This window comes from Rosa rugosa, chromosome 5 (genome assembly GCF_958449725.1).
Source record: "Rosa rugosa chromosome 5, drRosRugo1.1, whole genome shotgun sequence".
NCBI classification, from domain to species: Eukaryota; Viridiplantae; Streptophyta; class Magnoliopsida; order Rosales; family Rosaceae; genus Rosa; species Rosa rugosa.
In genome coordinates this window covers 41119928-41132355 of record NC_084824.1, presented here as the reverse complement: position 1 = coordinate 41132355, position 12428 = coordinate 41119928, and the positions used below count along the sequence as shown (strand labels likewise).

Genomic DNA, 12428 nt, shown 5'->3' with positions numbered 1-12428 from the left:
AACAAAGATTGATTTATTGGTGGATTCAATGAGTTCGAATCCATCTCCTGCTATCGAAGGCCGGCCCTAGCCTAGAGAGAAAGCCGGCGTTTAGAAGTGGTCTATGGTGAGCGAAAGGTCAGCTCCGGTATATGTAGCGAACAAGCAGCCATTGCAAGAAATCCTTGACCATATGTCTTTAAAATTTGGAGCCCTCGTCGTCTTTTGGTAGCCGAGCCTTGGTGGACGACTTAATTCTACCCACCGGAGACCGGAACATGGCATTAATCTCGAGTTTATTTGACTTATATGAAGTCATTGTAATTTCTAGCATTCCTCTAGGTTGAGACATCAAGATAGATGGTTTGTCAATAATAATGGCAAGCGCATCTTAGCGAATGTGATAAGAAATGAAGCAGGTGATCTTATGGCTGCTTTTCCGTTCCATGGTATCCTCAAATTAAACACTAATGCGGTTGGGAACGAAAATAGTAGCAACCGGGCTTAAGAACCGTGATCAGAAATGAAGGTGGTGATCTTATGGCTACTTTAGCATCCCCCATGTGGAGATCATTCACCACTTACTGTTAAACTTTTAGTTATTAAAGATGGTTTTAAATTTGCTGCTGATAGTTGTAATGTTGTAGGGGGATTGCTTTAGATCGAAGCTGCAAAATAGGGAATTCTTCAGACATTTGCTAATAGTCTAAAAAAGAGAACTGTCGTGGAGGACATTAAACTTTGGTGGCCACCTACAATGTATTGAGTTATGCTTCCAACCCCATGAATGCAACAATTAATGTTGCTCATGATTAGCAAATTGATTGTCAATGGATTGGACATGATCTGGGGCGGTTGGTGGAATCGCTATCATTTGATTTCAAAGGTTGTAATCTTTCTTCTTCTTCCTTTTTTTTTTTTTGTCCAACGAATGATTACCTTCTGATAAAAAGAAGAAGAGAACTTCACTAGTTCATGGAGACTGAGGCCTTTGGAGGACAGGTCTCATGACAAGTCTCAAATGGAGGATCCTTTTGGAGGACAGTATCATTTTGCAGACCAAACAAAAAACAAAAACAAAAACAAAACAAAAAAACCCTTAATTGTCAAGGCAACGTAACACATCACAGTTAATATAATTGGAACGAAAAAGAAAAATCTCGTCGTGGTAGTTCTCATCTCTACTGTACTTTTCGCTGCAAGACAGGGTTTGCTTGAATGAATAATATGCCTTCTATTTGGTTGGAGAGGTGAGCTGCATGTCATTCACGTAACCTTTGGAATCAATTGTGTTGGGGTTGATTTGTTGGGAGCACACGAGTAGTGTACGTGGAATCCTGCGTTACTATGTGTGTGTTTAGATTGGGTTGTTGCTTTCTGATTAGAATTAAAGGTGGTCAATCTTGATTGTTAATTGGACATGTGAGGTTAAATTGTACGTGGTGGTTTGAACAGTGCCTTGACAAATAGTATATAGTAATTTTTTTTTTTATAGTGGCCTCATTCAACAGTTATTCGCTGTAGAGGACAGTTGCATACTTGCATCCAATGCAATGGTAAAAAATATACAGCGTTTAGATTATTAATTCGTCCAAAAATTTTATAAAAAAAATTAAGAAAACAAAATTGATTTTCTTGAATCTAACAGTTAAGAAATTCAGTAAATTAAATTCAATGGATATTAAATTGAACAATCCTTTAACCAAATAATACCCAAAAAAAAATATTATATATTTTTTTCGATGAGGAAAAAGCAAGTCTACAAAGAAGCACCCCTACTACAACCTAACGCATGAAAATCAAAATTAAAAGCATGAAGGGCATAGAGGGAGGCAAAAAAATATTATATTAACTGTTGGCATTAACGAAATACTTTCCGAAAATAATAAATGAAAGGAAAATTTATTTTTGATCTCAATTAATGACTATTAATTAAATAAATTATTTTATTAAATATCAAATAATATTATAGTTAAATTAATGTCCCGGAAATAAAATAGGACCTCCGTGTATAGGACTAATATTAGTGTTGTTTGGTGGTCTCAAAATAAGACTTGAGATCTCCATAGTCTCCCTAATAGAGCTACTCTCAGTCTCAAATGTTGTATTGGTCAGAAGTTGAGCCTCCAAGGCTCACCTTCATACTCGAGGAGGATGTAACCATTCATAGTTGAGTGGGGTGTGGGTACCCTTTTTTAACCTTGTTATTGGACAAGGTTTTGAATGAGGCCACTATATGCTCCTAAGCTATTTACAAGTCATTCAAAGTCGATGAAATGATGAAATCTCAAATTCTAGAAAAAACCCATGAACCCGCTGTACGGATTGGGGGTTGAGATCTCTTAATTAGTAGTCACTCGGTTTGCAGTGCATCACTGAATGAAAATTTGCTTTCTCAGATTCTACGTTTCAATGTATGGTGAACAAATTCAGCCTAATCATAGCAGTTATTACCCTCTACGATTTTGAAGGCAATTCCTTGGGCTACTTAACACATAATCTCGAACAACTTGTATCCTCCTCTCATCGAACAAGTGGGATAAGTAGATACTCAGCATAAAAGAGCTGCAAGAAGAATAAATAAATTAATGAAAAGTTTACCTCATGGAAATTTGATACAAATAAGGCATACACGATCTATAAAATCCACTACCATTTTACAACTAGCACACTCCAAAAATCAAGGTCGGAAATGCTCAAGTTATTCTGGCAGGGTCCAAATTATAGATGACACTACCTGAGGCTATCTACTTGAGAAAGTATACGGCCAAAAAGATCTGAATCACAGTTGGCTTAACATGGTTGAAATTTTTAGGTCTTAGTGCAAACTATTTTAACCACACTTGGCTAATTTAAAAATCATCAATGGGGAATTTCCATTTCTTTGCCCAGCCTATGTCATTCCCAAAACATGGAGATCTTAAGTGTTTGAAAACATTTTGATGTCTTGACAAAGACAAAACAACTACAAACAATACTAGAAACAGTAATGTGAGCACCTGAAGTGGTGTGTGGATACACATTTGTAAAAGCGTAACAGAAAGTATGTACATTATTAACAAATGTTATTCATGGGTCAACTTACGATTTTTAATAAATAAAAAAGAAGAAAAGAATAGCTGAGATTGGCATTTACCTTCCATATAAACATGTAGAAGGTTGTTATTTCAGCTTTGCTGGTGAGATCGACAGATTTTGCTCGGCTCCAGAGTATCGAAGCCAAAATTGCATGTCCCAAAACCTAAATATGCATATACAGAATAAATCAAGATCCCTATTCTTTGTTGAGATGTTACATTGTTCAGTTCTTAAGTATACTAGTAATTGAACAAATATAAAAGAACTGAACAATAAAACAATTCAACAGAAAAACCAAAGCTTAAAGATGGGTCAGTAATATTTTAGAACCCTTGATGTGAGACACTTAAAACTTCATAATAACCTATTATTGCAAGATAAAAAATAAAAATAAAAAAAATAAAAAATAAAAAGTAGCTGTAAGGGAAGATACAATTTAACCTTAAAGGAGAAACCGAGCCACTTAATGGAAAACTGAGCCATCTTTGATGGAGTAAACCCAGTGTGATTTAAGTTATAAAAAAGAAACTGAGCCATATAAACCCAGAAGTTATCAAGTTGGGTAATAATTGCAACTGTGATCTTTAGAATTATATAAACCCAGAAGTTATCAAGTTGGGTACTGTGATATTTAGAATTAGATAACTGTAAGCCCTACCGTGATGCATTTGCTCAACATGAAGGTGGATGTTGCTCCCACTAAAATGGCCACACCATAAGCCATTTGAAGTAGCCATATACATGTCCAAAATACCTGCCCAGAGATAGGCATAAAAAATATAGTGTACCACTGAAAAGCATATACTAGAATTTCTATTTGTGAAACATAAGTATAGTAAAACGTTACCCGCTTTTGTCCCAGACGCACTGTAAAAGACCGGATGCCAAATATTTTATCTCCATCAATATCAGGTATGTCCTACATAATTCAACATGTGATTAAAATTGATCACGGTCCTTTTCATAGGAACTGACTGTATTAAACTAAGGCAAACCCCTAAAGGACAAAACAAGCATAAGCTTTGATGTAAAATAACTACTGTTCCTCTTAAAATGAAAGAAAAAGAAAAGGAAAAGCATTTACCTTAAATAATGCTATAACAACAGAGAAAAAACTCATAAATGCTGTTGCAAAGATTAGTGGCCTCGAGAACGCAGCCGGTCTTTTGTACACATGGGTCTGAAATTGTTACGTAAATTAGTACTCAAATACTGAGAATTTGCTCCAATTTTACTAGTATCTGTATGACAAACTCTATTTTTCACCCTGATGCCTCTGCCAGAGTCAAACTGTGTTACTTTTCTCATGTTGCAGATTTGAGCAATCAATTTACAAGTATTAACTAACTACTAAACCAAACATAGCCTGTTGCTATTTATTTATTTATTTATTTTTCTCTTTTTCTACCAATCAATTGCCGTCCCAGTTGTATGCATGCGTGTGCATGCAGACTTGTATGTTCCTAGGCACTGCATCAGGAACTCACAACTATTGCTCAGAGACATCAGAATTGATATCTTTCAATGACGTTACATAGGCCATGTCTTATAACAAGTAACAACAAATAACCTCCCACACAAGAAAAAATAATGTTTAGATCAACTACTTTGTGAGAGAATGAAATAGTGGAAGTAAACTAGATCACAATCCGAAGTAACAAACCTGCATGTGCAGGAAAAAAGCAAGTTGAACTATCACTGCTCGAACAGCTAGGATGCACATTGCTGCAACCACAGCAGACCTCTTCCATCTCAGTAGTGGCACCTGAAATTTAAAAAGTGAAAAATCATGTTACTCATCAGGTTCATTTTAATCTAAAAAAGAAGGCAGAAACTACATTCATGTGTTAAATTGGGGAACACATATATACACATTCCTGAAACTACACGGGTATGCTATATGGTTATGCAGTGGCAAGTGCATGTCAACATGTCACTACAGAAAAAGTTTATTAGAGATGGGTGGTACAATATTCCCAAAAAAGGGTTATGCACATGCATCTGTATGTGAACATTAGCATGGAGATCTTGCATATGTCGGACTCATTTTGCCCTTCCTTTTATTGTTCTTTTCTAGGGGCAAAGACCCCTTGGGTCAGACTCACTTAACAGTCCCAGCTTACCCTCCCGACCAATTTTACTGAAATGAGGCCATCTGTATCACTGTATGCTGTGGGATGATAATACTCTTTGATTCAAACTTCAGTCATCTGATTGTTAATCATGGACAAGGCAACTTACATTGATTGAATAAGCAGTTCCCAGTACAAAACTGATGAAAAGGGCCCAAAACAATGGCCATGAACCAACAATCCATCCCAGCCAAAAACTCTGTAAAACAAATGGTTATGATTAGAGGGCATTGCCTAAAATGTTGACATGGTTATGATTTAAATAATAACTGAAGAAATTAACTTTGAAAAAAAATGATTGTGAGGGTAGTACAGATACTAAGTAAGTATTCAACATGTAGCACCACTTCCTCAAATTATAATTATCCAGTTATCCACCTACATTGTTTGGTGTTGGTCAGAATTATGGTGAATTATGTTTCCTTCAACATGTCTCGCATCTGAATAATTTGCATGCTACCCAAAAAGTTTGAATAACTAGAGAAATTAAAGAAAAAACAAATCCTCAAGTTATATCTATCTTCACCCGGATAACTTTGGAATTGCCATCCTTTATAGCAAATTTCTAGTGAAGAGCATGCAAAAATCAGGGATTTACATCTCAAATCTAAGGGCATCTTTAGTAATGTTGTAATTAGAGAGAGAGAGAGGGAGAGAAAGAGAGAGACCAGGGGAAGAAGAAGAGAGATGTGACAAATAAAGAAAAACAGTTTTAAAACGGCTTTTAGGTTTTATTTCTAATTTAATCTATTATCACTCTTTTGTTCCACACTTGCTGTTCTTTGTCTCACCTCACTCTTTCTCTCTACAATAAAATAAGACAAAAACAAAGTCAAATGTTATCAAGTGGTCCTAAACAAGTACAAAGTTTAGGTGAGTATATGCTTTCCACAATGCTTACTCATACCATAACAACAAAAGAAGTGACAATCATGATGCCAGTCCCAACTGAATATTCCCCTGATGCCAATGGAAGATAAGGCTTGTTAACCTGCAAGAAACATGCAACAGAGTTTTCAATTAGAGAACCCACATATTTTACATAAATGATTTTTTCGGTTATGCTTTCCGAGAATAATATAGGCCATAAACAAATAATAATAATAAATAAATCTGTCTCTATAACTCTAGATAAAATACTGCCAAGTTGAATTTGCAATCTTCAAAACAATGCAATGCAATGTCACTAGTAAAATTGCAAACCTACCTTGTCTATATCAATGTCAGACAACTGATTTAAACCGACAATGTAAATATTCATTAAAAGAGCAGCAACTACAGCCTGAAAATAAAACACTCAATCTGTAAGAATAGCAGCCATATCTTATGAATATAGCAACGTAATGATTTAAACTTAGCAAGATATGGGTATCACCTCCAGCACCCCAGTGAAAAATAAGGGAGAAAAATCTGACAGATTCTGGACTGCAAGGAGAGAAACCGAAACTATGCTCAATGCCTGTTTAAAGAAAAGCATAAGTGAGCTCTCTATAAATTGATAAGAAAATGGAAAAGAATAAGATGGTTAACAAAAATATTCCCAACTGATTGTCATTCACCACTAAATCTCATGCATCAATTTTAAGTTACTGGGACAGCAGAAAAGATGGTGATGACAATAATACTGTCAAAAACTTAACTGTGCCTATAACTGTGTGCGGCCTTGAAAACCGGTAAAAAGCATCCGTTGCATTTTTCAAAGTGTTCCAAACGTTTTTCGCATTATAAGCTCCGGGTTCAGAATCAAGGGGGTGACCAGCAGTTGCATTCACCAGGAACTTTTTATGCCTCCTGTAGGATGTAGAATTTTCCTTGGTGCCTGTGTTATGATGCTTACGCTGTTGAGGATGCAGAGACCCAACAGCACAGTATCTTTGCAGGATGTCCCATTCTCTGCACCTTGAAACTCTGACTGCAGTATACGAACCTATAAACACAAAAGTTGGGGTGATGATATGTAACAAATGCCTAACTGACAAATTATGATTCACCATGATCTTAATTTACCCGGCCTACCATTTCTTAAGTTTGCTAAGCTAAATTTCTCTGATATAAGAAATTTTTACACAAGGAGAATGTTGGTATAAAAAAATTTCAATAAGAGATGTATCCATAAGATCAGCATACTAAGTAGGACTTATTACCATATGCCCTACCCCTGAGCTGATGTTTAAACAAGCCACAAATTAGAATCCTAAACTTATGGTTATCAGAAACTTGAGATGTATAGAAGCCCATAAGCTTCAAAGTTTTTGTTGAAAGCCAATCAAAGCATTCATCACCTTCTTGCCTTTTGAAATTTCCACTTTATTTAACCCTAACAAATACATAAAGCCTAGAAAGCTCCCGCCGATTATGAACAAAATAATCATTGTATAACTCTTGCATAAAATGCAATTCATTTTATTAGTGTTCCTCTGGATCATGACAATTGCTACTGTCACCATGTCCACACACACAATGTGCAGCTTCAAGTTTATTGGTACAGTGAACGGAGCTCTCTCACTATTTTTCAATATGCAGATTCAGCAACAATCATGCACAGAAAGCTACAAGACCAACCGCTAAAATGCATTCACATAGTAGTGCAAGTATTTAGACTACAATTCATTCAATCACACTAAACTTATATTCTATATTGAACAGTGCTTGTGTGTATTCTTGCATATGTCTGTATGCAATCACAATAGGAACTTTCCATTGCTCAAAAATTAGAAAAGGCAGCATTAGATATTGTGATGGGATATCATACCCGAAAAGCAAATCTTCTTGAGATTCTCCCTTCTCCAACTGTTCCCACCTACGAGTTTTTACGATGCATCAGAAACTAAATGTTGCAGCAACTGAACAGTAAAATACCCAAATTCTAGAAATTGTATTGGCCAAAGTAGAGTCTGACTCAACCAGTCACATTACACAATACCAACAAAACATAAAGTAAAAAGAGGAAAATAGCCTGGTACATGAAAAAACAGAGAGACCCAGATGAAGAAATGTAATTTGGGTCAGTCAGCTCACCATGAACACTAAAAGAATGAACTTTAAAGAAAATGAAAATTTTCCCAGATAGCAATATTTCTGTACCAGCACAAACAAATGAACCAACCAACTATTAATGCATATGGTTCACTTCCAGCATTGGAAGTATCTAAAACCATCAGAGACCACATATTCAAGGGGAAAGAGCTTAATCAAGAACCAAGGACTTAAATATATATTCAGGAAAGTGAAATGAAAATCAAGTACCTAAAGAAGCTTTTGGGAAGGACCCAAGAAGCACAGAATCCATAGCTTCAACCAAGAAAAAGATGCTTGCTTCAGTTCATGTATGAGCTGAGAGAGCACTATGAAACAAGAGCAAAAGACACCCACTTTGATATACTAAAGCTGAGAGAGAGAGACTAATTTATTAGAGAAACACCCTGGAATAAATTGGCCAAATTACATGTCATTTACTTGAGTTGGCTTTGTGCGTTCTTGACCAAAAACAGGTCCATCTATTGACGATGTGATGTGGCAAAAGGGTCACAGTAGGAGAAGACGTTTGGAGTTCAGAAACACACTGTGAACCACTGACACCTCATACCCGTGTGTTGTGGTTTCTGACACGATATGTTGGGACCGAATATAAACACAACTCCCACCTAACCTATATCTGGGAAACGAACAAAAGTTAATAAAAGATCTTTGTCGAAAAAATAAATAAATAAATAAAAGATACAATGCCTCACTCTGACTTTTTTTGAGAAAGAGCAATTGGTGGATTTTCCCTTTTTTTTTTTCTTAAAGAAGTGAGTGTCAATCACAGTAAGTAAGCAATGTTACACGAAATGATTCAAATTTCGGTTTCGGTTTCGATTTCGGTACTTTAAATTTAAAGAAATTTTAGAGAAAATTTCGATTTCAGTGGAAATTTCGGTTGAAATAAAGAAATCACATTAATTGCATTTATAAAATGATATTTTTGAATAAAACTTTTACATTGTCTAAACTAATCTATAATAAACATATTTACAATATAATCACTCTAAAATTATATATTATAATAGAATTGTGATATTTAATATGGACGAACAATTAATTAGTATTGTAGTATGTTGCTAAACTAGTGTTTTTATCTATGTGTAATTATAAATGTGTTCTATATTGATAATGTGAATGTGATTTATTTATTTTTATGGTTGGAACCCAGTGGGAGACTTGGTCATCACCCCTTTTCACTAACAATTAAAAAACGGGACGGGGTCTCCGGGGGGGACGTAATACCAAAACCGCGTAAATGAAAATGAACAAGTACAATAAAAAGAATATAAAAGCTGTGTTATTTGTAATGATGCTTCTTCGTTATAGAGTTATCTTTCCGGTATGTCACTGCTATGTCAAAGCAAATGGAGTAACCATTCGTGCACTCTTTGCTAATTGGTGCATGTTCGAATACATAGATTTTGTGGAGAGTCCTGATATTATTTCAGGATGTTCTCTTTATGCTTATTGTAATCTGGGGTTCAGGCTCTACGTCCCCCCCTTGTATTCTGCAATTTCATTAATCAAGGCTTGAGGGTAGCCGCACCAGCCCATTTCAAAAAAAGAATATAAAAGTTACTACAATGTGGTTCGATCTAGCTGGTTGAACTGCTTCCATTTAGTATCATACAATACCGCTCCCAAATTTTGACTTGATTTTTTTTTTTTTTTGAACCAAATCATTCATTCATCTCAAGCCAGAATGGCACGGATACATACCTTCCCTTGCCAACTCTAGGGAAAGTCTAGGACGTGGTATGCTAGCACCACCCATTAGACAACCAGTGCTCACTTATTCAGCGAGCCTATGAACTATGAACATACATAGTAAATAGGCACAAAAAAAAAAAAAACAAAAGTGCATAGGTCCCTAAAAAAATAGGGTTTAACTTAGAAAGAAAAAATCTATCTAATTTGGAGGCCAAACAGACCCAATAGTAGACTGAGGGAAAAACACCCAGCCCAAATTAGCAAACCCTAAAGAGCAGCCCAAAGAGACAATGCTGAACTCAAGGCCCAACCGGACTGGCCCGATCCAAACCAAGCATCTCCATTCACCCTGTAGTTCCATGAGAATAGCTCTGATGCAACGCCACTCCACCACGCCGCCGCCACAACCTGCTGCCACAGCCTCTGCGATCCATGCCGCCACGACCATGCCCCCGCGACCCACACCGCCTCGACCAAAGCAGCCTCCCCCGCGCGCCACGAAGCAAGCAGCTATGCCGCGTCCCAAGGTCCAAAGCTCCACGACCCCAACGCCCTGAGCCGGTCCCGGAAGCCTTTGACACCCAGACGCACCAAAGCTCCCTCGTCGGATCTACGCAGAAAAAAACGCCCAGAGATGCTGCCCAGACCGCCACCAACCATCCTGCCAAAACCACGAGCCAAACATCTATTCTGCAGACCAAATCCCAGGACATAGAGGTACCCGTCCGGCAGCCAGCACAGGGACAACACCAAGCAGCGAAGCCGGCGCTACCCGTGGCAGCCGCCGGACAGGAAAATCATTTGAAGGTTTAGGGTCTCTCTGCGGCGCTAGGGCTGAGAGAGAAATCTTTTATCCATATTGACTTGATTTTTCTTTAAGTCTCAGGATCTAACTTAATTGTTCAAAAGATTATTTATTTTCTTTTTTGTTTAGTATTTTATTTTACTATTTATCATATTGCCACTCAATTATTAAAAATTAACATAAGATCTAAAGCTTTTACTGTCTTTTCACAATCAAAGTGGGTTCTCTTAAATATAATATAGATATAGATATAGATAAGTATTGGTTGGTTCACTTGGTTGGTTGAGTATGACGTCTTAATCAACTAGTCAAGATGGGTTCTCTTAAATATAATATAGATGAGTGTTGGTTTGTTGCTGTTACGTCTACATTAAAAAGGATTATGGCGTTTTAATCAACTAGTCAAAATGGGTTCTCTCAAATATAATATAGATAAGTGTTGGTTTGTTGCTGTTACGTCTACATTAAAACGGAGTATGATGTTTTTGTTAAAGTAAATGGGAATTGGTCTACTCATTTCATTTGATAGTCCCTTTATATAGGGAGAGAATTACAATGAAAATATCAATTATAATAATGACAGTAAATGCTGATTGAGCTGTAATCGCTAATTCCTTAATTCCCTCTTCGTCAGTTACTTTGACAAGGCACATAATGTGTTTTTCCTTTAACACTCCCTCTTGTGCCAAGTCAAAGACGAAATAGTGCATGAATTGTTGCCTCACTAAAACCTTGCCCAGTAAAAACAAAAACCTTGTGGGAAAGGAAAAAAACACCTTGGTCAAAGGAAAAGAACACAACGCACCTATTACATTTGATGATGACATGTGTGTGTTAGACTCCCCCTGATGTCTACACCTCCCCCTGATCCTTACATTAGTCAAGGAAGCTTGGAAAGTCTTCGCATTTCTATGTTTTTCACATGTCTCTCAAATATGGCCTTAGGCAATGATTTGATAAACAAATCTGCCACATTCTCCTCAGACTTTACTTGATTCACTTGAATCTTGAGGAGAGCTTGTTGTTGCTGATTGTAGAAAAACTTTGGCGATATGTGTTTTGTATTATCACCCTTGATATAGCCTATCTTCATTTGCTCGATGCAAGCTATATTATCTTCATAAATGCAAGTAGGCTCTTTAGTGGTAGAACTCAAACCACTAGTCCCTCGAATATGTGTAATGATAGCTCTTAACCATATACACTTACGAACCACCTCATGTAGAGCAATGATCTCAGAGTGGTTCGAGGAGGTAGCCACAAGGGTTTGCCTGGTTGACCTCCAAGATATCGCCGTGTTGCCAATGGTAAATACATAATTACTTTGGGAACGACCTTTGTGTGGGTCAGAGAGGTACCCAGCATCAGCAAAACCAACTAAAACATTATTTGGGGTTTCGGTGTAATGAGTGCCTCTTTCGCCATCAACATTTCCTTTGGAGATTGCAATTCCATCTGCGGCCCCTCTTGTCTGTCTGTAGGGAAAGAACAGTCCCAAGTCAATGGTTCCTTTAAGGTATTGGAAAATGTTCTTGATACCATTCGAGTGACACTGCGTTGGCGCTGAGCTAAATCTAACTAACAAGTTCACTGAGAATGCAATGTCTGGTCGAGTGCATTGGACTAAGTACAATAATGTACCTATTGCACTTAGATAGGGAATTTCAGCTCCCAACACCTCTTCGTCATCTTCCTTTGAA

General features: G+C 36.9%; 1 protein-coding gene across 1 annotated transcript; it reads right to left on the bottom strand.

The window, feature by feature from the left end:
- Positions 1–2247: 2247 nt before the first annotated feature.
- LOC133712229 (homogentisate phytyltransferase 1, chloroplastic) lies at positions 2248–8678 on the bottom strand. Its single transcript, XM_062138343.1, has 13 exons — positions 8436–8678; positions 7942–7989; positions 6830–7116; positions 6565–6648; positions 6397–6471; positions 6097–6180; positions 5299–5388; positions 4721–4822; positions 4142–4237; positions 3905–3976; positions 3716–3811; positions 3116–3220; positions 2248–2544 (listed from the first exon to the last, which is right to left on the bottom strand). The coding sequence occupies exons 1-13, from the start codon at positions 8476–8478 to the stop codon at positions 2503–2505; spliced, it is 1224 nt and encodes a 407-aa protein (XP_061994327.1). The 5' UTR covers positions 8479–8678; the 3' UTR covers positions 2248–2502.
- Positions 8679–12428: the final 3750 nt, after the last annotated feature.